Consider the following 23,713-nt stretch of genomic DNA (forward strand, 5'->3'; position numbering starts at 1 on the left):
AGGTGAGTTGTGTTAGGGTGTGTGTGGGTCAATTCTAGGCAAGCAGCGGTCACGGCCTCCTGCCCCCGTTCAAGAGCTGCCACGGGGATGGTGTCTGGGACCCTTAAGGTCAGAATGGCACGTGCTGGGGCCCAGGGCGGGCGGGTCGTCCACCCCCTGCAGGAGCTGGCGCGAGATAGGGACGTGGCTAAAGGCAATGCTGAGGGATAGGGTGGCAGAGAAACGTCCTGGGAAAAGGAGGCCTTCAGGTCACGGGTGTATCCGACTCAGAATGGAGAAGAGAATTCAGGGCTTCTGTGTGATTAAGATGAAGCACTCCCAGGCTCTCCGTGTTTGCCCTAGGAGTGCCTTGTGAGCTGTGTCTGGAAATTCCGCGTCTCAGGGTCTCCCCCCACCCATGCTGACAACATGCAGGGATGAGGGGAGAGTGAACCCGTGACCCTGTGTCTCCTCCCCACCTGTCCCGAAGGTAACGGGTCGGTGAACGAGTCACCCCACGGCACGTTCAGCATGCACCTCTGCCCACCCAGCTGTACCCACAGGCCGGGTGTGTCTAAGAGGCACCGAGCACCCCCCCGACCCCCCACCCCCGCCCACGCCGTTTCAAGCCTCCTCCTACTCACCTGGGTCACGGCCGAGTACGCCTCCAGCCTGGCGGATTCGTTGTGGGCGCACACTTCCGGAAACCACTCCACGTGATACTGTCCGACACCGGAATCTGTAAGGTGAACGCAGTTAAGCCAAAAAAAAAAAACAGTCCGCAAGCAAGAGGGCTCGTGGTCAGATGTTCCCGAAGCAGAGGGCTCGTGGTCAGATGTTCCCAAAGCCGGAGACAAAGGCAGGAGGCATAGGAACCTGCAGGCAATGCAGACAGGTACCCGCCAGGCCGAGGAGGGAGGGCTCCCCAGATTCTGCCTACACTGTTTCCTTAGTAAAAAATCAGCTCAGGACTTCCCCGACGGTCCAGTGGTTGGGACTCTACCTTCCAATGCTGGGGGTGTCGGTTCCAGCTCTGTTTGGAGAGCTAAGATCCCACACGCCTGGTGGCCAAAGAACCAAAACATAAAACGGAAGCGATACCGCTTCACACATTCCATGAAGGCTTTAAAAACGGTCGGTATCAAAGAAATCTTCAAGAATGGAGTCAGGGGAAAGAATGAAGTCGGGGTGGGGGGGGGAAACGTAACAGCATAAAAGGAAATTGAGATACGAGAACCAGATAGAAAAAGAAATCATGAGAAACGTGACAGTGTGATGCGTCCGCAGAGGTCTTGAGCCTAACCGGGCCGTGGCGCCCATGGTAAGGAAACCCGATGAGAATGGGGGACGCTCAGCGTCTGTCCTCTTGTTTCCTAGGTGATGAGAGAGACTCCGTACGACTCTCTGAATCCTGCATGTTTCTGAGGAAGCTGGTGGAAGAAATCCTGAAGCCGGGCAGGAATAAATGCCTGGCCCTGCCTCACCCTGAAGGCCTGGCCGCCCCGGTGTGCTCAGTGTGTGCTCCGTGTGTGCTCCCTGTGTGCACCGTGTGTGCTCTGTGTGGGCTCCGTGTGTGCTCCATATGGACTCTGTGTGTGCTCCAAGTGACTCCATGTGTGCTCCGTGTGGACTCCGTTTGTGCTCTGTGTGGACTCCGTGTGTGCTCTGAGTGAGCTCTGTGTGGACTCCGTGTGTGCTCCATGTGGATTCCGTGTGTGCTCCATGTATGGACTCCATGTGAACTCCGTGTGTGCTCCGTGTGGACTCTGTGTGAACTCCATGTGTGCTCCATGTGGACTCCGTGTGGACTCTGTGTGAACTCCGTGTGTGCTCCATGTGGACTCCGTGTGTGCTCTGTGTGGACTCCATGTGAACTCCGTGTGGACTCTGTGTGAACTCCATGTGTGCTCCATGTGGACTCCGTGTGTGCTCCATGTGGACTCTGTGTGAACTCCGTCTCTGCTCCATGTGGACTCCATGTGTGCTCTGTGTGGATTCCGTGTGTGCTCCGTGTGGACTGCGTGTGAACTCCGTGTGTGCTCTGTGTGGACTCCGTGTGTGCTCCGTGTGGACTGCGTGTGAACTCCGTGTGTGCTCTGTGTGGACTCCGTGTGTGCTCCATGTGGACTCTGTGTGAACTCCGTCTGTGCTCCATGTGGACTCCATGTGTGCTCTGTGTGGATTCCGTGTGTGCTCTGTGTGGACTCCATGTGTGCTCCATATGGACTCCGTGTGTGCTCTGTGTGGACTCCGTGTGTGCTCCATGTGGACTCTGTGTGAACTCCGTCTGTGCTCCATGTGGACTCCATGTGTGCTCTGTGTGGATTCCGTGTGTGCTCCGTGTGGACTGCGTGTGAACTCCGTGTGTGCTCCGTGTGGACTCCGTGTGTGCTCTGTGTGGATTCCGTGTGCTCCATGTGTGGACTCCATGTGAACTCCGTGTGGACTCTGTGTGAACTCCATGTGTGCTCCATGTGGACTCCGTGTGTGCTCCATGTGGACTCTGTGTGAACTCCGTCTCTGCTCCATGTGGACTCCATGTGTGCTCTGTGTGGATTGTGTGAACTCCGTCTGTGCTCCGTGTGGACTCCATGTGTGCTCTGTGTGGATTCCGTGTGTGCTCTGTGTGGACTCCATGTGTGCTCCATATGGACTCCGTGTGTGCTCTGTGTGGACTCCGTGTGTGCTCCATGTGGACTCTGTGTGAACTCCGTCTGTGCTCCATGTGGACTCCATGTGTGCTCTGTGTGGATTCCGTGTGTGCTCCGTGTGGACTCCGTGTGTGCTCCGTGTGGACTCCGTGTGTGCTCCGTGTGGACTCCGTGTGTGCTCCATGTGGACTCCGTGTGTGCTCCGTGTGGATTCCATGTGTGCTCTGTGTGAACTCCGTGTGTGCTGTGTGGACTCCGTGTGTGCTCTGTGTGGACTCCGTGTGTGCTCCATATGGACTCCGTGTGTGCTCCGTGTGGATTCCATGTGGACTCCGTGTGTGCTCCTTGTGTGCTCATATGGACTCCGTGTGTGCTCTGTGTGGACTCCGTGTGTGCTCCGTGTGGATTCCATGTGTGCTCTGTGTGAACTCCGTGTGTGCTGTGTGGACTCCGTGTGTGCTCTGTGTGGACTCTGTGTGTGCTCCATGTGTGCTCCGTATGGACTCCATGTGTGCTCTGAGTGACTCCGTGTATGCTCCATGTGGACTCCATGTGTGCTCCATGTGTGCTCCGTATGGACTCCGTGTGTGCTGTGTGTGCTCCACATGTGCTCCGTGTGGACAGGGTCTCCTCCTTGGGAGACGAGGGTGAGAACAGTCTGCAGTGAGTGCGTGCCGGCCTCGCCGGCTGTGTGACTCCTGCAGAAATCAGACCTGCTCCCCCAGCACCCAGAGAACAGGGCCCCTTATGTAAAATCTCCACCTCCAGCCCAAGCGGCGCGTTTTCTGTCTGCGTCTTTTCTTTGGGCGATCGACCAAGTGGAAAAAAATGACAAAAGTGCTGCGGAGCCAGGCCTGAGTGTGGGAACAGGGGCTGGGCCGGGCTTATCAATCACCCAGTGAGTCCCCGGGCGGCCGTGAAAGGCATCGCCCCCCAACCCACACTCCCACCCCTGGGGTGATCAGCCTCGCATCCCGGCCGCACTCAAACCAAGCGTTTGATGGGAGGTTTTCAGAGCGCAGACCTGTTTGACGGAGTGCTCGGTCTGCTGGGAACTTGCTCTAGGGCACTTTGGGAAACGAGAAAAGGAGGACTTTTCCACCAGAAAGTAAACCAATACCAAGCAGGCATCAATGCCGTTTAGCTAAAAACGGCAAGCCCTGGATGGAGGTTGTAAGTTCTTACACAGCAGACATCAAGAGCTGTGGGCTCACTGGAGAAGAACTGTACATTATACGCAAAGTATGAAATCAACCAATGAGTGAATTCATACTCTTTCTTTCAACAGGTGGTGGTGCTCGACCCATCGTGCTGAAATGACCTCCGTGGACCCGAAATACGGAGGTGTCTGGGTAGGTAACAGAGTGCCTGGGTGACATCCAAGTGAGGTTGGATGGAGGTGGGATACAGGTGAATACAGAACGATCCCGACAGAAGCACGGTGTACTGACAAGTTGGTTATGGTGATGAATACGGCGTGGGCACGGCTCACGGAAGAGGTGGGCAGCGGTTTGGGCAGGGCAGGTGACGGTGGGCAGGGCGCCACCCGATGCCCCTGTGTGCCCCGATGGCAAACTCACTTCTGTACGTGGTGAACCCCCGCATCCCTCGAGCCCAGAAAGCAAATCGAAGCATTTGCTGCTGCCGCTGAAGGGATCAGACTCTTCCTTTCGGTTCACAGGAGCAGGTACCGAGCCACACATCTGATGGCCATTCCCGCCCCTTAGCTCTGCAAGCCTCTGGCCTGCGCGCACGCCCTGGGTCTCTGGACACAGATCCCCACCTTGGTGAGGATCTCTGTGCAAACCGAAGGCTTTCCAATCACTTTCTGTGGCTGGCTCAGTGGACTCCACACTCTAGATTCCTGCTCTTCTGCGTTACCTCTGCCTTTATCTAACGATGCCTTTGGTTTCCTGTATCTGTGAGGTTCTGACCTCCTGGGGCCTGGCAAGACGGCCCTCCCCAGGATGGCCTTATGTCCAGAGAGCAGACGGCTCACCTGCCGGCATCCATGTTCTGTGCAGACTGGCCGACCCAGAGCCCACACCCCAGCACGTCCTCAGAGTGGGGACCCTCACTGTTGGGGCCCCAGGCCCACCCTCATCACCACCCCAGGGCCAGGGGACTGGGGCAGCCAGTGCCCAGAGCCTGGGCGTCCTTGGTGGCTCAGCTGGGAAACAATCCGCCTGCAAAGCAGGAGACCCGGGTTTGAACCCTGGTTTGGGAAGATCCCCTGGAGGAGGGCATGGCAACCCACTCCAGTATCCTGGCCTGGAGAATCCCACGGGCTGTACAGTCCACGGGGTCGCAGAGAGTCGGACACGACTGAGCGACCTGCACTGTTACTTTCTTCCCCTTTCTCAGAGCAGCCTCACGGGCTCTCGGTGTGGCCCCGGCCTCTGACAGGCAGCCTCAAGCCTGCATCAGCGGCTCTCCTCTCGGTGTTCCTGGAGGCGGCTCCGCGTTACTACCTCCCTCACACTGAGCCACATCTGCAGGGAGACGGGCCGGCCCCCCATCTGCACTGCCAGATGGGGCGTCGCCTTCCTACTGGGGAGCCTTAGGGGGCAGCGCTGAGCTCCGGGCCTCTTACACAGAACAGATCTCGATGAGACAGACACAGCGTCCACGGCGGGAAAGCAGACCACGCCCAGGGTGTGTTCCGGTTCGAGAGGGCAGCATCGGGTGGGAACGTGGACTCAGGGCCCCTCCAGCCCAGAACCACACCCTGCATGAGTCTCTTCACCGAGGACAAGCACCCCAGGACTGGCGCATAAACCTCAGTGACTCCACGAATCTGCAAGGACACGGTCCCGTGGGCACGGACGATCCACGGCCTGTCTTTCCTTTTCAAGTCAGTAGCGTAAGGTAGCGGAGAAGGAAATGGCAGCCCACTCCACTGTTCTTGCCTGGAGAATCCCAGGGACGGGGGAGCCTGGTGGGCTGCCGTCTATGGGGTTGCACAGAGTCGGACACGACTGAAGTGACCTAGCAGCAGCAGCAGCGTAAGATAGAGCCTTAAAGAGACAAATTCCACAGCATGTTCACGTGTTACTTTTAAGCCATGCATGCATGCTCAGTCATTCACTCGTGTCCGACTCTTTGCAACACCATGGATTGTAGTCCACCAGGCTCCTCTGTCCACGGGATTCTCCAGGCAAGAACACTGGACTGGGCCGCCATGCCCTCCTCCAGGGGATCTTCCCCACCCAGGGATGGAACCCGCATCTCTTACGTCTCCTGCATTGGCAGGCGGGTTCTTTACCACTAGCACCATGGGGAAGCCCTCCTTTGAACCCGTCCTCACCTTTTGCTGCAAAGATACTGACTCAGCTGATTCCAGAGCCATCACTCGGTGTGACTAGTGACCACGTGCCGGACCATGACTCCAGCACCTCACACGCCGTCTCAGGGTGGTTCTGACATCACTCACCCCTTCCCTCCTCTGGAAACCACCCCGGCTCCTCTCCGCCTCTGTCTCAGAGCTCCCCAGGGTTCTCCAGTTCCTCTGGGCACTCACTGTCGGGGTCCCCGGCCGCCTCACGGCACTTTGTGTGGGCTGTTGAGACGGGTCTTGATTCCTCTTCTAGAGCAGTGGTCCCCGACCTTCGAGGTAGTAGCAGGGACCAGTTTCGTGGAAAACCATTTTTCCACGGATAGGGGTAGGGGGTGGGGGTGAATGGTTTTTGAGATGATTCAAGTGCATTCCTGGAGAAGGAAATGGCAACCCACTCCAGTACTCTCGCCTGGAAAAATCCCATGGACGGAGGAGCCTGGTGGGCTACAGTCTGTGGGGTCGCTGAGAGTCAGACCAGACTGAGTGACTTCACCTTCAGAAATGGCATTCTCTTTATTGCGTACTTTCTCTGATTATTTATTCCATCAGCTCCACCTCTGAGCATCAAGCATTAGATCTGAGGTTGGGGACCGCTGCTCTAGGGTATCTTAAGTTCTACCCTTACTTAAGAAAGTATTCTTAAAACTCCATGTTACTCTGGTCTGAGTACTACAAGTGAACCGTGTTTTACATACGATGGTTGCTTGGAGATACTTAATTGCAGTGATTTTTCTTACTTATAAATAATACTGATACCTGTTTCCATATTACTAGTGAAATGGTTAGACCTGTTTTCTAATTACTGGTAAATTGATCAAGAAACCCAGAAGAAAGCAAAGAAAAAAGTGCTTCTGACTGATCCTGATTTTGAATAAACAGAAATGAAAGAGGCAGAAAGGACTTTCAAGCAAACATGATGTCTGTAACCATGACTTTCAGTCAATGTTGTACTCAGCCTCAGCCAGTGTTAAGACAGGGCAAAGAAGCAAAAATGTGCAAAGCCTGGAAAGGAAAATGTAACTTTCTTATGATTTACTGACAACATGATGATTTTCATAGAAAATGCTGGAAATCATCTATGCTTCAATAAACAAATTCTTTCTGTTGGGGGGGGGGGAAGAGGGAAAGAAAAATAAGGGAACGTTGATGCCCTACGTTGGATCCTTATGACAGAAATGAAATCCGAATGAAAGTCAGCTGAGAAGCAAAGATGGAACAACGCCACTCCTGGGATGTAAGGAGGGGGCCTGAGTGACCGTGTGTGAGAAGAGTGCTCACGTAGGACACGGAGCAAAGTGAACCTGAAGGAAACGAAGTGATGAACTGGTCCTCTCTTAAAGGAAGAACTATTAAGAAACCAAAAAAAAAAAAAAAAAAAAAGTAGAGAAAGACTTAGATAAAACCAGGAAAGACCTAGATTAAAACCAGCATAGCCATTTCCCTTTTCCAGGGGATCGTCCCAACCCGGGGATCAAACCCGGCTCTCCCGCATTGCAGACACATCGTTTACCACCTGATCCACTAGTGAAGCCCTGAGTGAAAGTGAAAGTCACTCAGTCGTGTCCCACTCTTTGGGACTATGGACTATACAGTCCATGCAATTCTCCAGGCCAGAATACTGGAGTGGGCAGTGTTTCCCTTCTCCAGGGGATCTTCCTGACTCAGAGATCAAACCCAGGTCTCCCGCATTGCGGACACATTGTTTACCATCTGAGCCACAGGGGAAGCCCAAGAATACTGGAGTGGGTAGCCTATCGCTTCTCCAGGGGATCTTCCTGACCCAGGAATCAAACCGGGGTCTCCTGTATTGTAGGCGGATTCTTTACCAGCTGAGCTGGAAGCCCAGTGAAGCGCCAAAGTAAGAACTATTAAGAAAGCAAAAGAAATAAAAGTGGAAAGAAACTGAGATGAAACCAACAGATGACACATATACTCCATACATAAAGGACTCTTGCTAAACCCCCTGGAGCGTGCTTCGGAAAAGAGAAGCCCCATCGCCAATAAACTCACGACGAGGTGTTCAACCCCTGGATGACGTGAAACGTGCAAATACAGAGCAGCGAGCCATCACGACACACATACCAGAAGCGCTGAGGTGAGAAAAAGATGGATTCTCCGCTTGGGGAGACTGTGTGGAGAACATCTAAGCCTCCTGGTGGGTGGGTGCATGGTCCAAGACCTGTGCAAAACTCTTGAGGGGGTAGACACCCTCTGACTTAGGCGTCTCACCTCTGGGTGGGGGGAATATGTACGCACATGTGTGACTCAGAAGGTGTGTTCACAGGATGTTCACGTTGGCGCTGCTCTTTTCCATCTTTAAGATTCTTTGATGCGGATCCTTTGAAAAGTATTGAATTTGCTACAACATCCCTTCTGCTTAATGTTTCGTTTTGCTTTTGGCCCCAAGGCATGTGTGATCCTAGCTTCCCGACCAGGGATGGAACCCGCCACCCCTGCGTTGGAAGGTGAAGTCTTGACCACTGGACCGCCAGGGAAGGCCTTCTTACCAGCCCATCACTGGGGCAAACCAAATCTCCAGCCACTGCTGACAAGAAACGTCACAGCCGGAGGTGTCCCGGGGACAAACGGCACAACACAGAATGAGTGGCTGAATCACTGCTTCCTGCAGGAGACTGGGAGAGTGTCCCCCGTGTACTGTTCACTGCGAGAAGCCAGGTACAGAGAGCTAAGGTCCCGTCTGTATAGATTCAAGTACACGTACAACCACATGTGCACGTTCAGAAGTCAGGCTATGGTGGTTTACTCTTGTGTGCCTGGGATGTTTGCATCTCCTGTATGTTTACCTTTTCGTTAGATGAGACGCTTACATGTTCGATGATAAAATGTGCTATTTTATTGATACTAATGCCACATGGACGTACAATGTGAATTTTAAACGGGTAAGGACAGTCGTCCTCTGGTACCACTGGGGGTTGGGGATCGGACCCCCGCCTCGGATACCAAATGGATGCATGCTGGAGTCCCAGAGCGAGCACTTCGTACCTCCGGGTTCTGCATCGTTGGGTTCAGCCAGCTGCTGACCGTAGACAAGAGTATGGGGCCCACAGGCGGGTGAATATGCAGATACAGAACCCGCTGATGTGGAGAGCTGACTGTACAAGAGATTAAATAAATTCTACAATTTAATGTTAATTTAATATTAATAGTAAAATTAATCAACTAATATTAAGTTAAATGTTGCAGTATGTATACACTGTAATAGTAATACTGAATAAATTTAAATTAACATACGATAGCAATAAAACACTAGACCTTGTTGGTAATGTTATTTTGGCTACAGAATGAATTTGAGCAGCTTGGAAGAAAATTCCAGAACAAGAGCTCCAGCACCAAGATCCCGAATGGCACACGAGCTGATAACACTGAGTAAAACAGCGCCTCAGAAAAGTAAGAATTCTGAAAACTAATTCATGAAACAATTTTGCCTGAAATAGATTTTTGTGTCTTAAAATGCACAGAAGTGATAAGATGTATGTCAATGATCTCTAAAAGCGGTTTTTCAGTAACGCAAAACAAATAGTCCTAGGAAACAAAACAAAGGCATGAAAGGAATTTATCTCAGAGATAAAAAGAAAACAGAATCTATTCTAAGGATGAATGTTCACTGCAGTGTTAACGATAAGACAGAAATTCTGAAGGCAGCTAAATGTTTGACTACATTGCAATTATGACAACAGGTAATATCAAGGTAGCCATTTCAAAATGTTATTAAAAATACTAACAGTATATAAAATGCAAATATAGTATTTGAAAATGTGTTCATTTTACACACACACACACATAAAAATGGCTTCCCTGCTGGCTCAGTCTGCAATCCAAGAGACCTGGGTTCGACCCCTGGGTTGGGAAGATCCCCTAGAGGAGGGAATGGCAACCCACTCCAGCATTCTTGCCTGGAGAACCCCATGGACAGTCCACGGGGTCGCAAGGAGTCGGACCCCACTGAGAAACTAATGCATACACATACATATATAACTGGGTGAGAAACCAGAGGTATAATAAACTTGTGTAAACAAATCTGCTAAAACTCTACTTCTGTGAAATACTACGAAGAGAATTGGCCTTTTTCCTGTCTTTCAAATTATTTGTGTTATGCACCTTTTTAATAAATAATTACTTTAAAACAGAGCTTTACTGTGCAAAATAATGAGTATTTTGAGTGTTTAAGACACAAGACCAGCTTTCTAGGAAACAGGTGAAGACAGGTCAATATCCCTAAAATGATGCAATGTCAGTAGCAGATTTCAGAACGTGATACACATTCCTGGGAACCAGGGGCAACCCATTCAAACTCCAGAACAGCAAGGCATTTGATAAAAAAGAAAGCGTGCACGCGTTTTGCTCAGCTGTTTCCTTAATAGCAATAGTGTGGCTTGATGGTGACGTTTGCACAAGCATCCCAACAGCTCAGAACTCTTCAATGCAAACAACAAACATAAAACTCTTAGACAAAACACTAAACTAGCAGGCAGAACACTCTCTGAAATAAATCACAGCAAGATCTTTTTGGATCCACCTCTTAAGAATAATGAAAATAAAATCCGAAAATAAGCAAACGGGACCTAATTAAACTTGAGAGCTTCTGCACAGCAAAGGAAAGAACAAAACAAAAAGACAACCTAGAAATGAGAGGAGATATTTGCATATGACTGATGAAGGCTTAAATTACAAAATACACAAGACAGCTCATACGCCTCAATATCAACAAACAACCCAATCAAAAATCAGACCTAAAAAGACATTTCTCCAAAGACATGTAGATGGCTAAGAGGAACATGAAAAGATGGTCAGCGTTGCTAAGTATTACAGAAACACAAATCAAAACTACAGTGAGTTACCACCTTGCACCAGTCAAAATGACTCTCATCAACAAATCTACAAACCATAAATGCTGGAGAGAATGTGGAGAAAAGGGAACTCTCTTGCACTGTTGGTGGGAATGCAAACTGGTACAGCCACTACAGAGAACAGTCTGGAGGTTCCTAAGAAAACTAGAAACAGAGCTACCGTGTGACCCATCAATCCCACTCCTGGACATATAGCTGGAGAAAACCATCATTTGAAAACCTACATGCACCCCACTGCAACACTATTTACAATAGTCAAGACATGGTAGCGACCTCAGGGTGTGTCGAGAGAAGAATACATATGGTACATGTACACACAGAACACTACTCAGCTTCATAAAGAATGAAATAAAGGCCATCTGCAGTAACATGGGTAGGGAGGTAGAGATGATCACAGTAAGGGGAATCAGGGAAAGAAACAGGATATCACTTCTCTGTGGAATCTAAAAAAAAAAAAATGATACCGATGAACTTATTTACAAAAGAGAAATAGATTTACAGACTTAGAAAGCAAATTGACAGTTACCAAAGGGGCCTGGTGAGGGTGGGGGGGAATAGACTGGGAGACTGGCTGGACAGGTACACGCTACTGTCTTTAAAATAATTAACAGGGTCCTACCGTATATAGCACAGGGAGATCTGCTCAGTGTAATAACGCAACTGGAAAAAGAATCGATCTGTATATGTGTGTAACTGAATCTCTCTGGTGTACACCTGAAACTCACACAACACTGTACATCACCTGTACTCCAATATTAAAATAAAACTCAAGGACAACAAGGACTAAGCAAGCATCTGCTCACCTTCGGTCTTCTTCCAGTAGACCTTGACTTGCAGCTGGTTGTCTTGGAAGAACGGAGCCCCGACTTCCAGGAGGCGAGCGGGCCGGCGTCTCTGAAGGGGAGGCTGCGTGTGCATCACACTCTTTCTACTTTTCCCGAGCTGTTCTTCTGCGAGAGTGCACAACATTCTGATTTACTCGTTAAAAAGCCACATGGAACCTGAGGCTAATCCCAGTGCATCTGATTTCCCTCTGCGATCCTTTCGTATTTAGTGCCTGTTTTCTAAAGTAAAATGTAATTCATCCACAGATTCCTACCTGCCCAGGTTGACCACACTTCCCCCTTCATCACAGGCTGTTAATGCAGACCTAAAAGTATGCCGTGTAGATTACACAGAATCCCCAAATTTAACTTGGTAAGAAACACACATTCACCAACCTTGATAGATGCTCTGATTTCAGTAATAAGTGGAAATAGTATTTCTCACAATACATGAATTTTTTTTTGGCACTTGTGAAGAAAGTCAATGAAATAATATTAAAATACCATTTCATGAAAACAATATACTCAGTGGTTTTCACTGAAGGACCAGCATGTTGGATTCCTCCATCTTGAGAGAGACAGAGGAGAGTTCACATGGCTTAGTAGGAAAGATGCCAAAAATTCCTGGCCTCCGATCTTGCCTTTTGCAGCTCACTGACTTTTAGAAGTTGCACTTGTAGAAATAATGTCCTTTTCTGCTTTCAGAATTCCAAGTACTCCTATGATACATAACATCTCAACCTGTATTGATGATAAACCAATAAGCACTTCACTTAAAACTTAGCATTTAGAAAACTAAGATCATGGCATCTGGTCCCATCACTTGATGGCAAATAGGTGGGGAAACAATAGAAACAGTGACAGACTTCATTTTGGGGGGCTCCGAAATCACTGCAGATGGTGACTGCAGCCATGAAATTAAAAGACACTTGCTCCTTGGAAGAAAAGCTATGACCAAACTAGACAGCATATTAAAAAGCAGAGACATTACTTTGCCAACAAAGGTTCGTCTAGTCAAAGCTATGGTTTTTCTAGTAGTCATGTATGGATGTGAGAATTGGACCATAAAGAAAGCTGAGCACTGAAGAATTGATGCTTTTGAACTGTGGTGTTGGAGAAGACTCTGGAGAGTCCCTTGGACTGCAAGGAGATCCGACCAGTCCATCCTAAAGGAAATCAGTCCTGAATATTGATTGGAAGGACTGATGTTGAAGCTGAAACTCCAATACTTTGGCCACCTGATGCAAAGAACTGACTCATTGGAAAAGACCCTGATGCTGGGAAAGATGGGGTGGGAAGAGAAGGGGACGACAGAGGATGAGATGGTTGGATGGCATCACCGACTCAATGGACATGAGTTTGAGTAAACTCTGGGAGTTGGTGATGGATAGGGAAGCCTGGTGTGTTGCAGTCCACGGGGGTCGCAAAGAGTCAGACACGACTGAGCGACTGAATTGACTGATCTTCAAAGGTAGTAATGCCTAAGCGTGAAATCTGATTTAGATATATGAAAAAAGAGAAGAAAAAAGGATATAAGTCAGGAACAGCCAGATGGCAGAGAGCCTTGGGGTAAGGGTGGGGAGAAGCGGGTGGGGCTTCCTGCTCCAGGGAATCCCCCTTCCCAGCACGGGTTCACCAAGCCCAGAGCCCTCTGAATTCTGGCTTTACAGAGGCTTCATTACACAGACATGACAGATTATTCGCCACCGATGACTGAACTCCACCTCCAGCCGCTCTCCCTTCCGCAGAGGTGCTGGTAGGGAGTGGAGACAGAAAGTTCCAACCTTCCAGTCACTAGTACGTGTCTTTCATGCCCACCTTGTCTTTAGGTGCTGTCCAAAAAAAATCACCTCATTCACGTAAGAAAACACACCTTCACGGCTCTCATCGCTTAGGGAATTCCAAGAGTTTCTAGAGCTGTGTGCCTGGAAGGTGCCAACGCCAGGGTCATCTTTAAGTCACAACGTCACAAGCTGTGAGGAGCCCTACATCCCAGTCTGCAGACCCCAGCACAGCAAGCCTGGAGCCCAGGGTGGGGCCAGGATCACAGGGAACCCACAAGACAGGCACCCAAATGCGCCCCTTTCCGGACGCCACTGTGGGCTTACAGAATCCCGCTGCTTACACCTAAGGGATTCTTAAAAAGAATTGAAGGTGTAATGGAATATTACTCAGCCATAAACAGGAATTAAACGCTGCCTTCTGCACAGATATGGAGGGGCCTAGAGACTGTCATACAGTGTGAAGGATGTCAGAAAGACAAATACATTAATGCACGTACATAGAATATAGAAAAATAGTGTAGATGAACCTATTTGCAAAGCAGAAAGAGAGACACAGACGTAGAGAACACACTCAAGGATACCAAGGGGGTTAAGAGTGGGGTGGGATGAACTGGGAGATAGGAATTTACATACATACAGTAAGCAACTGAGAACCTGACTCATTGGAAATGACCCCGATGCTGGGAAAGATGGAAGGTGGGAGCAGAAGGGGACGACAGAGGATGAGATGGTTGGATGGCATCACTGACTCGATGGACATGAGTTTGAGCAAACTCCAGGAGTTGGTGATAGACAGGGAGGCCCGGCACGCTACAGTCCATGGGGTCCCAAAGAATTGGACATGACTGAGCGACTGAACTGAACTGAAGGAGAACCTACTCTATAACACGAAGAACTCTACTTGATGCTCTGTAATGAGGTCTATATGAGAAGGCATCTAAAAAGAGGGGATATGCATGTATACATATAACTGCCTGTTCTGTATAGCAGAAACGAACGCCAACACTGTAAAATCAACTGTACTCCAATAAAAAGCTTTTGTAGAAGGTTTAAGATTTTTCACAAATCTTAAATTTTTCACAAGCTCACTTATGCATCTAATTCCTTTAATAACCTGTCGTGTTAAGAATTCACTGGCAGATAACCAAGACAGTCTAGACGGTTGTTTAACCTCTCTGTGAATATTGTCCTCCTTCGGCCTGTTATATCCCATGGAAATGCTTAGTTTTCACTATGGACGTAAAAAAGCGTATATATCTCAGGATTGAGCGTCTGCTGCTTTACTGAATGAGTCCAGCGTGAGCATGCGTGGACACGCCCCACAGCACATGTCCCAGAGGACACGCCCCCACACCAGGGACACGCCCACACCAGGGACATGCCCACACTGGAGACACGCCCCCAGAGGACACGTCCACGCTGGGGACACGCCCCCACACAGAGGACACGCCCACAGAGAGAGCACATATCCCAGAGGACACACCCCCACACCGGGGGACACGCCCACACTAGGGGCACGCCCACACACAGAGGACACACAGTCTAACCTCAGCCCTGAGGGAACATCCCTCCCTCTGGGCGTGTCCTCCACTTCCAGCAGGAAACAAAAATGGAATATAAAAGTCATTTTTCCACATCCTGAAAGTGTATGAGGCCTGATTTATACTCTTTAATAGTTCTGAAAGTTAAAGAGAACTGAGTGACTACGCCGTTTCTCCGGATGTCAAAGTTAAGATGAACTTTACCAAGACTGGGAGCCTTTTCTCTCTGCCCCATTTTTATTTTGCAGAGCTGGAATATTCTTCCAGCTCCATGAGGCAACTACATCAAGCACTTGGAATCTGTCACCCCCGGAAATGTTCCCCCTGCCTCCCAAGAGAGCAAGTTACGTTTCCATTAAAGACAGTATTATGTCTTTCTTTCCTTCAAGGGACCCTTTTATAAAACTGTGTGAACATGCAGGCTTTGCTTTCATAGAAACATTTATCATTAAAACACCTAGTAGCCTGCAGGCCTGGAAAAACAGCATTCAAAAAGTAATTTATATGCTGACATTTACGGCACTGCTTCCTATAAAATATAATTTCCCTTGCTTAAACTGGGAAGTTGTAATGAGTCTTTACTTCTGGTTGGTTCATGACGAAAACACATTGTGTTCCTGTCACAGGCGCACGTTAGTGTTTATGGGATTATACATCAACATTGGGTTACAAAGCATGTCCTGACACATACTCAGCTGTGTCTTGCCTAATCCTGTGTAAAGACAGTGTCTGCTGGAGGCCACCCTGAAACCCAAGTAACATGTATTATGACAGGCACTTTGCAGTATCACTTATTTTTTTATTTTTATTGTTCTGATCCTTCTGACAGGAATCAGCTAATCCTAGAATAAAGTGGCCTTTGGTAGGTTAGGTATCAGATCTCTGTCTTGGTTACGTAAAACAGTACACACATGCTCAGTCGTGTCCAACTCTTTGCGACGCCATGGTCTGTAGCCAAAAGTTATGACCAACCTAGACAGCATATTAAAAAGCAGAGACATTAGTTTGCCAACAAAGGTCCATCTCGTCAAGGCTATGGTTTTTCCAGTGGTCATGTATGGACGTGAGAGTTAGACTATACAGAAAGCTGAGCACCGAAGAATTGATGCTTTTGAACTGTGGTGTTGGAGAAGACTCTTGAGAGTCCCTTGGACTGCAAGGAGATCCAACCAGTCCATCCTAAAGGAGATCAGTCCTGGGTGTTCATTGGAAGGACTGATGCTGAAGCTGAAACTCCAATACTTTGGCCACCTGATGTGAAGAGCTGACTCATTTGAAAAGACCCTGATGCTGGGAAAGATTGAGGGTGGGAGGAGAAGGGGACAAGAGAGGATGAGATGGTTGGATGGCATCACCGACTCAATAGACATGGGTTTGGATGGACTCCGGGAGTTGGTGATGGACAGGGAGGCCTGGCGTGCTGTAGTTCATGGGGTTGCAAAGAGTCGGACACGACTGAGCAACTGAACTGAACTGGACTGTAGCCCACCAGGCTCCTCTGTCCATGGTATTCTTGGTTGTGGGCAGAAACGCATATTAAATTACGGGACTCATATGGCCCCCTCATGGATCACGGCCGTACCAGCCTCTAAGGGGGAAGGAACGCTGTTTATTGGGAAAACCGGAAAGACACCAAAAGGCCAGCTTACTTTGCAGAAGACAGAAATGCCTACCACTGGTAGAAGAAAAACTACAGTCTCAGGAGAATCAGACGTTTACAGGATTTTGGTTTGAGGAGAAATCGGGGAGTGATAAGTTGGGGAAACAGGAAAGCATGAGATCTGGGCAGAAGTGAAGACAGGAATACATGACAGTCTTGAGAAGTCTGTGATGCTGGATACTGTTTTCTAGAGACTCTTCTGACAGTCATCGATAAGAGAGCTATGGAAGAAAGGCTGGAAACCAGTAATAATTAGGAGATGAATTGTATACGGAAAGTGGCAATGGCCCGGACAAGGGCAAGAACTGGACAGGGCCCCACGTCGCAGGTGACATTAGGAGACCAGGGGACTTTGATTCCTAATGAACTGGATTTCTGGAGACAGGTAAACTGAGGCATGAAAAACGCCCTCTGCTGACCTCAGGCTCGAACAGAAGGGCTGAGAGATAGGTGCTCTGGGTGGATGGGTGGGGTCAGGAGGGCCATGCAGACAAACAGGGGTAAGAAGACGGGAAAAGCGTGGTTTGGAGGACGTTCCAGTTCAAGAACCTGTCAGCCATCCCAGCAGCCGTGTCAGGAGGGCAGCCCAACATATACAGCTCTGGTTTCAGGCTTGGGGGGGGGGGGCGTCAGGTCGGGGGGCCCAGGGTGGCCTCGGCACACGGACGGCAGGACACCCACGGGACTGACCGCAGTCTCCAAGGGCGGGGAGTGCTTCCCCCTGCTTCGTTCCCCGCCCCCCCATCCCCACGCTGGTTCTCTGCACACACAGCGCTCTGTTCCAGCGCTGCACGCGTGCAGTGTGAGGACCGGTGCTCCATGGAGCACCCGCACTGCAGGGCCCGGGAGGAGGCTGGCAGGCTCAGTGCCTACCGCCACGTCAGTCTGTCTGCCTCCACGATTCCCCCGCAGCTCTCTGCGCCATGGGCTAGTCTCTCTGTTATCCTAGCCACGCGTTTACAGGCTCCACACTGGGCTCTCGGAAGGCCAACATCAAGTGTGTCTAATGCGGTAACATGTGCGTGAGTTCGTGTGAATACATGAAGACACAGTATTACATAGAATACATAGAAATACATAGTACATACAGACTGTATAATGTACACATACACATACTCTATATAGTATATATACTCATTTAAATATATACTTTTTGCTATGTATAGGACATATTTGTTTATACTCTAGTGCAATCTGTGTGATAGTATAATATAGTAACTATTCCCACAGTTAGACACAGTTTGATGAATTAATTAAAGTGTGCAAGCCGCTCAGTCGTGTCCAACGCTTTGTGACCCCATGGGCTACACAGCGCACGGAATTCTCCAGGCCAGAATACTGGAGTGAGTAGCCTTCCCCTTCTCCAGGGGATCTTCCCAATCCAGGGATTGAACCCAGGTCTCCTGCATTGCAGGTGGATTCTTTACCAGCGGGGCCACCAGGGAAGCCCAGGAATACTGGAGTGGGCAGCCTTTCCCTTCTCTAGGGGAATCTTCCCAACCCAGGGATCGAACCCAGGTCTCCCGCGTTGTAGGTAGATTCTTTACCAGCCGGGCCACCAGGGAAGCCCAGGAATACTGGATGAATGAATGTAGGACTGCATTTAAAGAAATTAGTGAATGGTGGGTACAGCCACTACGGTACAGTATGGAAGTTCCTAAAAAAACTGAAAGTAGAACTATCATATGATCTAGCTACCCCATTCCTGGGCATGTATCCAGATAAAAGTATAATCCAAAAAGGTACATGGACCTCTACATTCATTGCAGCACCATTCACAATAGCCAACACATGTGAAACAGCCCAAAGGCCCATCAACACAGGAATGGATAAAGAAGATGTAGTACATATAGACAGCAGAATATTACTCAGCCAGGAAAAAGAATGAACCAATGCTGTCTGCAGTGACATGGATGGACCTAGCGATGATCACACTAAGTGAATTAAGTCTGACAGGGAAAGACGAATGCCGTATGATATCCCTTGCTTGTGGAATCTAAAACATGACAGTAATGAACTTACCGATGAAGCAGAAACAGACTCACAGCCATTGAGAACAGACTGGTGATTAGCAAGGGGGCAGGTGATGGGGAAGGATGGAGTGGGAGGTTGGGGTTAGCAGATGTGAGCTTTGATATGGAGAATGGATAAGCAACAAGGTCCTACTGGTATTGCAGGAAACTATATTCCATATCCTGTGATAAACCATGATGGCAAAGAATACACTTTCTAAAATGTACATATATATATATAACTGCAATGACTTTGCCGTACAGCAGAAAATAGCCACAACGTTGTAAATCAACTATACTTCAATAAGAAAAAATTCTTTAAAAAAAATCAATGAAGTTATTAGATGTTCAGAAATGTTTCCATGAGAATTTTTACATAAAAGTTGTAGGGTACCCAGACTTACACACAGAAATAGTGGACTTTTCAAATCCATTTAGTCTCCCAAAGGACCATTTCTGAAATAGGTGGGAAGCTCTTGTCTCGAGAACTCTTTTGGAAAACACCGTTTCAAGTGGACCTGCTCCTTTGGACCCCATTATCTTCCAGGTGGTACAAGATAATTAGGGCTACCCAAGTGGCTCAGTCAGTGGTTAAAGCATCCGCCTGCCAATGCAGGAGACACAGGTTCCATCCCTGGGTCGGGAAGATCCCCTGGAGAAGGAATTCCAACCCACTCCAGCATCCTTGTCTGGAGAATCCCACGGACAGAAGAGCCCATGCGGGTCACAGAGTTGGACATGACTGAGCATGCACGCAAGCTCAAGGAAGATGGTTATGGACAATCCCTGCGTCTAACTTAGTGGAGCCAGCCTCAGTTCAGTTCAGTTCAGTTCAGTCATTCAGTCATGTCCAACTCTTTGCGACTCCATGAACCGAAGCATGCCAGGCTTCCCTGTTCATCACCAACTCCTGGAGTTTACCCAAACTCATGTCCATTGAGTCGGTGACGCCATCCAACCATCTCATCCTCTGTAGTCCCCTTCTCCTCCCACCCTCAATCTTTCCCAGCATCAGGGTCTTTTCCAGTGAGTCAGCTCTTCGCATCAGGTGGCCAAAGTACTGGAGTTTCAGCTTCAACCTACTCTTTCCTAAATTCTAGACGCTTTGTCACACCATCCTGGTCAGACCCAGGCCCAGAGCCGTGACAAAAGGCAGACCCTGTGAGCCTGGGGCAGCAACACTCGCAGAGATGCCTGTGGCCTCTCCCAGGCTGGCCTTCCATTAGCCCGGCCCCAAGAGCCTCCCCACGGCCCTGCCCGCCACCCCCCAGCTGTCGGCAAAAGCCAGAGACACCACACCACCAAACATCTGGCTCAGAGACGAGGGTCTCATACGCCCTTCCTCTCTCTGTACTAAGTTCATGGTCATAGACGAGCTTGGTAACACCGGCGCCTAGGACGTGGGCGTGGGGTGACATGCTCACTGCTCCCAGTGCGGTACTGGGTAGACTTCTGCAGGAATTGTGACCACAGTTTGAAACCCACACACAAAAAAAGGGGTTAAAAGCCTCAAATGCAAGTTGCATTTGAGGAGGGAATCAACAGTTTCTGAGAGTTTAGCTACAAGGATCCTCCTCGAAGACCACTATACATGTGCGTGAAGACCCGATTGTGTGAACACAAGCGTTTGCTGGAATGAGACACCTTCGTAAGTTTCCATTGTGACACCACAACTATCTATGAAACAGACAGAAGTCATACAGAAAGCTCCGAGGCAGGGCTTCCCTGGCGGCTCAGTGGTCAAAGAATCCGCCTGCCAAAGCAGGAGACACGGGTTTGCTCCCCAGTCCGGGAAGATCCCACACGTCATGATTCCATGCTAAGCCCATGTATCACAACTAGTGAGCCCGTGTGCCCTAGAACCCATGGTCTGCAACAAGAAGCCAGCACAATGAGAAGCCCCTGCACCTTAACTAGACAATACTCCCTGCTTGCCACTACTAGAGAAAAGGCCTCACACCTACAAAGACCCAGCACAGACACATTAAAAAAAAAAAAACTATAAAAAATAAGGATACATTTGCATAAGGAGCCTGATTCATGTTAATATTGGCATCTGCTAGGATGAGACACCTTTTCTTCCGAAGTTTCCATTAGAATAAGGACCCCGAATCATGTCAATATTAGCATCTGCTATGATGAGACACCTTTCCTTCCAAAGTTTCCATTAGAATAAGGACCCCCGAATCATGTCAACATCAGCATCTGCTAGGATGAGACACCTTTCCTTCTGAAGCTTCCATTAGAATAAGGACCCTGAGTCATGTCAATATCAGCGTCTGCTAGGATGAGACACCTTTCCTTCTGAAGTTTCCATTAGAATAAGGACCCTGAATCATGTCAACATTAGCATCTGCTAGAATGAGACACCTTTTCTTCCGAAGTTTCCATTACGACACCAGAACACTGCACGTGAAATAGATAAAGATGGCGAGCAAGACGCCAAGGTCACACGTGCACACGTGCTGGTTCCCAGGACACAGTCGCACACGTGCTGGTGGGAAGACCTGCCCGGTGAAGACGGGAAGTGAGGGACCGGAGCCGTGCACACTCACTGTTGTGGGCGGCGTGCGCAGACGTGAACCGCAGGGACACCTTGGCGCTCTTGAGGCGCGTCTGGCCCCAGTACGCGACGGCTTGCAGCTCCACGCTGTAGTCGCAGCCCAGCTGCAGCGCCTCCAGGGTCACCGAGTTCTGAGACTGCAGGCAGAGGGGAGACGAGACTGCGTCAGAAGCCGCCCGCGCCCTGGGCCTCCCGCCAGAGGTCCCGGGTCCTCCGGGAGCCCGCCCGCTCCCACCTGACCTCCGCCCGGACTCACATCACAGAACCTTCTACATCTTTAGCAGAGCTAGTCCTGCCGTGGATCCAAGTAAACGTCACGCAAAAGCATCTTTTTCTTTTTTTTGGACAACTGTGTCACTAATCCCATTATCGGACGCTCTGCAGTCACGTGAGGGTGAATAACTCACTCCCAGAGAGTTCTAGGACTGTATGTGTGTGTGAAGCGTGTGCCACTGGCAGGATGTGTGTGTGTGTGTGTGTGTGTGCACGTGTGTGTCCCTCACTCCTTCCTGGACAGCAGCCGACAGACACAACGAGAGCCCTTTATAACAGACTAGCAGAGGCTCTCGTCAGCGCACCGTGGAAAGACCCAGCGAACTGACATTCCCCGACATGGGAACTGTATCTCCCCGATATGGATCCTCCGTCTTCTATGGGAAAATTTCCACCGAAAGTCGTTTAGAAAAATCAACCTGCCAGAGTGCTTTTTAAAGCACGTTCTCATGGCTTGCGGGTATGATAATAAGGTCCCTTACAAGACCTGGGAATTAAAGAGAAATAAGCTAGTGGTCTTAGAATGCAAACATTTGCCGAAAGGTAGTACACGGGCAGTTCCGTGGTGGTACACTGGCTAGGATTCGACGGTTTCAGGGCTGGGGCCAGGGTTTGAGTCCCTGTGGAGGAACACACACGGCAAATGCAACAGGACACACACACATGCACCATGCAAATGACACAGGGTACATGTACACACACATCCCGCAAATCTCACAGGATACACACACACATACACGCATCCTGCAAACGGCACAGAATACCCACACACACACATCCCACGAAAGGCACAGGATACACACACACACACACACACACACACACACGCCCATCCTGCAAAAGGCCCAGGATACACGCACACCAACACATCCTGCCAGGCACACGATTCAAACACATACGCAATCCTAGAACTGGCATAAAATACACACACACACACATACACACATATATCCTACAAATGGCATAGAATACACAAACACAAACACACACACCCCGCAAATGGCTGAAGACACACACACACAGCAAATAGCACAAAATACACACAGACACACATCTTGCAAATGGCACTCACACACACACGCACAAACATCCTGCAAAAGGCACAGGATTCTCACACACACACACACACACACACAGATATCCTGCAAGTGATACGGGAAACACACACACACCTTCCAGGATCACAGGACAGACACACAGACACACACATCTTGCAGATGGTAGAGAATACACAGGCATACCCTGCAATGGTGAGGAAACACATATACTCTGCAAACGGCACATGGTACATACACACACACATCTCACAGATGCACAAAAAACACACACACATCCCACAGATGCACAAAATACACACACACATCCCGCAGATGCACAAAATACAAACATACACACACACATCTCACAGATGCACAAAAAACACACACACATCCCACAGATGCACAAAATACACACACCCTCTCACACACAATCTCCTTTTAGTCTAGGGGCCACACCTGATACCCCATGTACTATATATACACTGCTGCTGCTGCTAAGTCAAGTCAGTCATGTCCGACTCTTAGCGACCCCATGGACCGCAGCCTACCAGGCTCCTCCATCCATGGGATTCTCCAGGCAAGAGTACTGGAGAGGGTTGCCATTGCCTTCTCCATATATACACTATACATGGACTATACGTACACTATACATGCATATATTTTATCATGTCACATTCTGATTGCCCTTTCTGTGATTTCCCACCTTTATCTCTTTCAGCACTTTCTATGAGATGAGCACCCATTATCAGTTATCACTTGTTGCAAAGTGCCATGAAATAAAACCTGGAACTGTCAGAAAGTTTCTGACAAATAAACCCAAACAGCATCGCAACTGGTTATCAGTGAGATGGACGGGTAGAGACATGTTTGACGATCCTCCATGGCACAGATACTAGAATGTTCATTTTTTAAAAAACTTGCTATCTTTTTAAAGCACTTTTCAACATTGATTTATGGAATTCAACCTTATAAATTAGAGGGGAAGTTGTTCATTTATGTTTTATAGGAACAAGATAAAGGAGTGTGTACTAAAAGGACATGTTTTTATACAATTAAGCATGTCACACAATGCAAAATGTTCAGTGTTATGGAGATCTCATTGCATGAAATGTTTCGATATCTTGGTATGTGGACAATGAGCCATCCCACGTCCTTTTAATCAGTGAGAAACATATATTGTC

General features: G+C 49.0%; 2 protein-coding genes across 3 annotated transcripts in view; one reads left to right on the forward strand and one right to left on the reverse strand.

Annotated features, from left to right (window-relative positions):
• The window catches only part of LOC122434556, a 456,430-nt gene extending 446,636 nt beyond the window's left edge, over positions 1-9,794 (forward strand). The window contains exons 8-11 of one of the 2 annotated variants that reach the window (XR_006267400.1): positions 3,919-3,982; positions 7,781-8,062; positions 8,375-8,643; positions 9,269-9,794. Coding sequence is in view for 1 of the 2 variants with exons in the window: in XM_043458055.1 (XP_043313990.1) it covers positions 1,357-1,404 (48 nt within the window). In the remaining variant the exon portion in view is untranslated. Of the gene's footprint in view, positions 1-1,356; positions 1,790-3,918; positions 3,983-7,780; positions 8,063-8,374; positions 8,644-9,268 lie in introns of those variants that run through there. The other variant, XM_043458055.1, reaches the window with a different exon arrangement.
• Positions 1-23,713, reverse strand: part of ANOS1 (anosmin 1) — a 198,245-nt gene that overhangs the window by 11,785 nt on the left and 162,747 nt on the right. Inside the window, exons 8-10 of the mRNA XM_043458045.1 lie at positions 21,212-21,356; positions 11,639-11,785; positions 624-718 (exon numbers count right to left, since the gene is read on the reverse strand). Of these exons, the coding sequence (XP_043313980.1) occupies positions 624-718; positions 11,639-11,785; positions 21,212-21,356 (387 nt within the window). The remainder of the gene's footprint in view (positions 1-623; positions 719-11,638; positions 11,786-21,211; positions 21,357-23,713) is intronic.

Source organism: Cervus canadensis, chromosome X (genome assembly GCF_019320065.1).
Source record: "Cervus canadensis isolate Bull #8, Minnesota chromosome X, ASM1932006v1, whole genome shotgun sequence".
In the NCBI taxonomy this organism is placed as follows: Eukaryota; Metazoa; Chordata; class Mammalia; order Artiodactyla; family Cervidae; genus Cervus; species Cervus canadensis.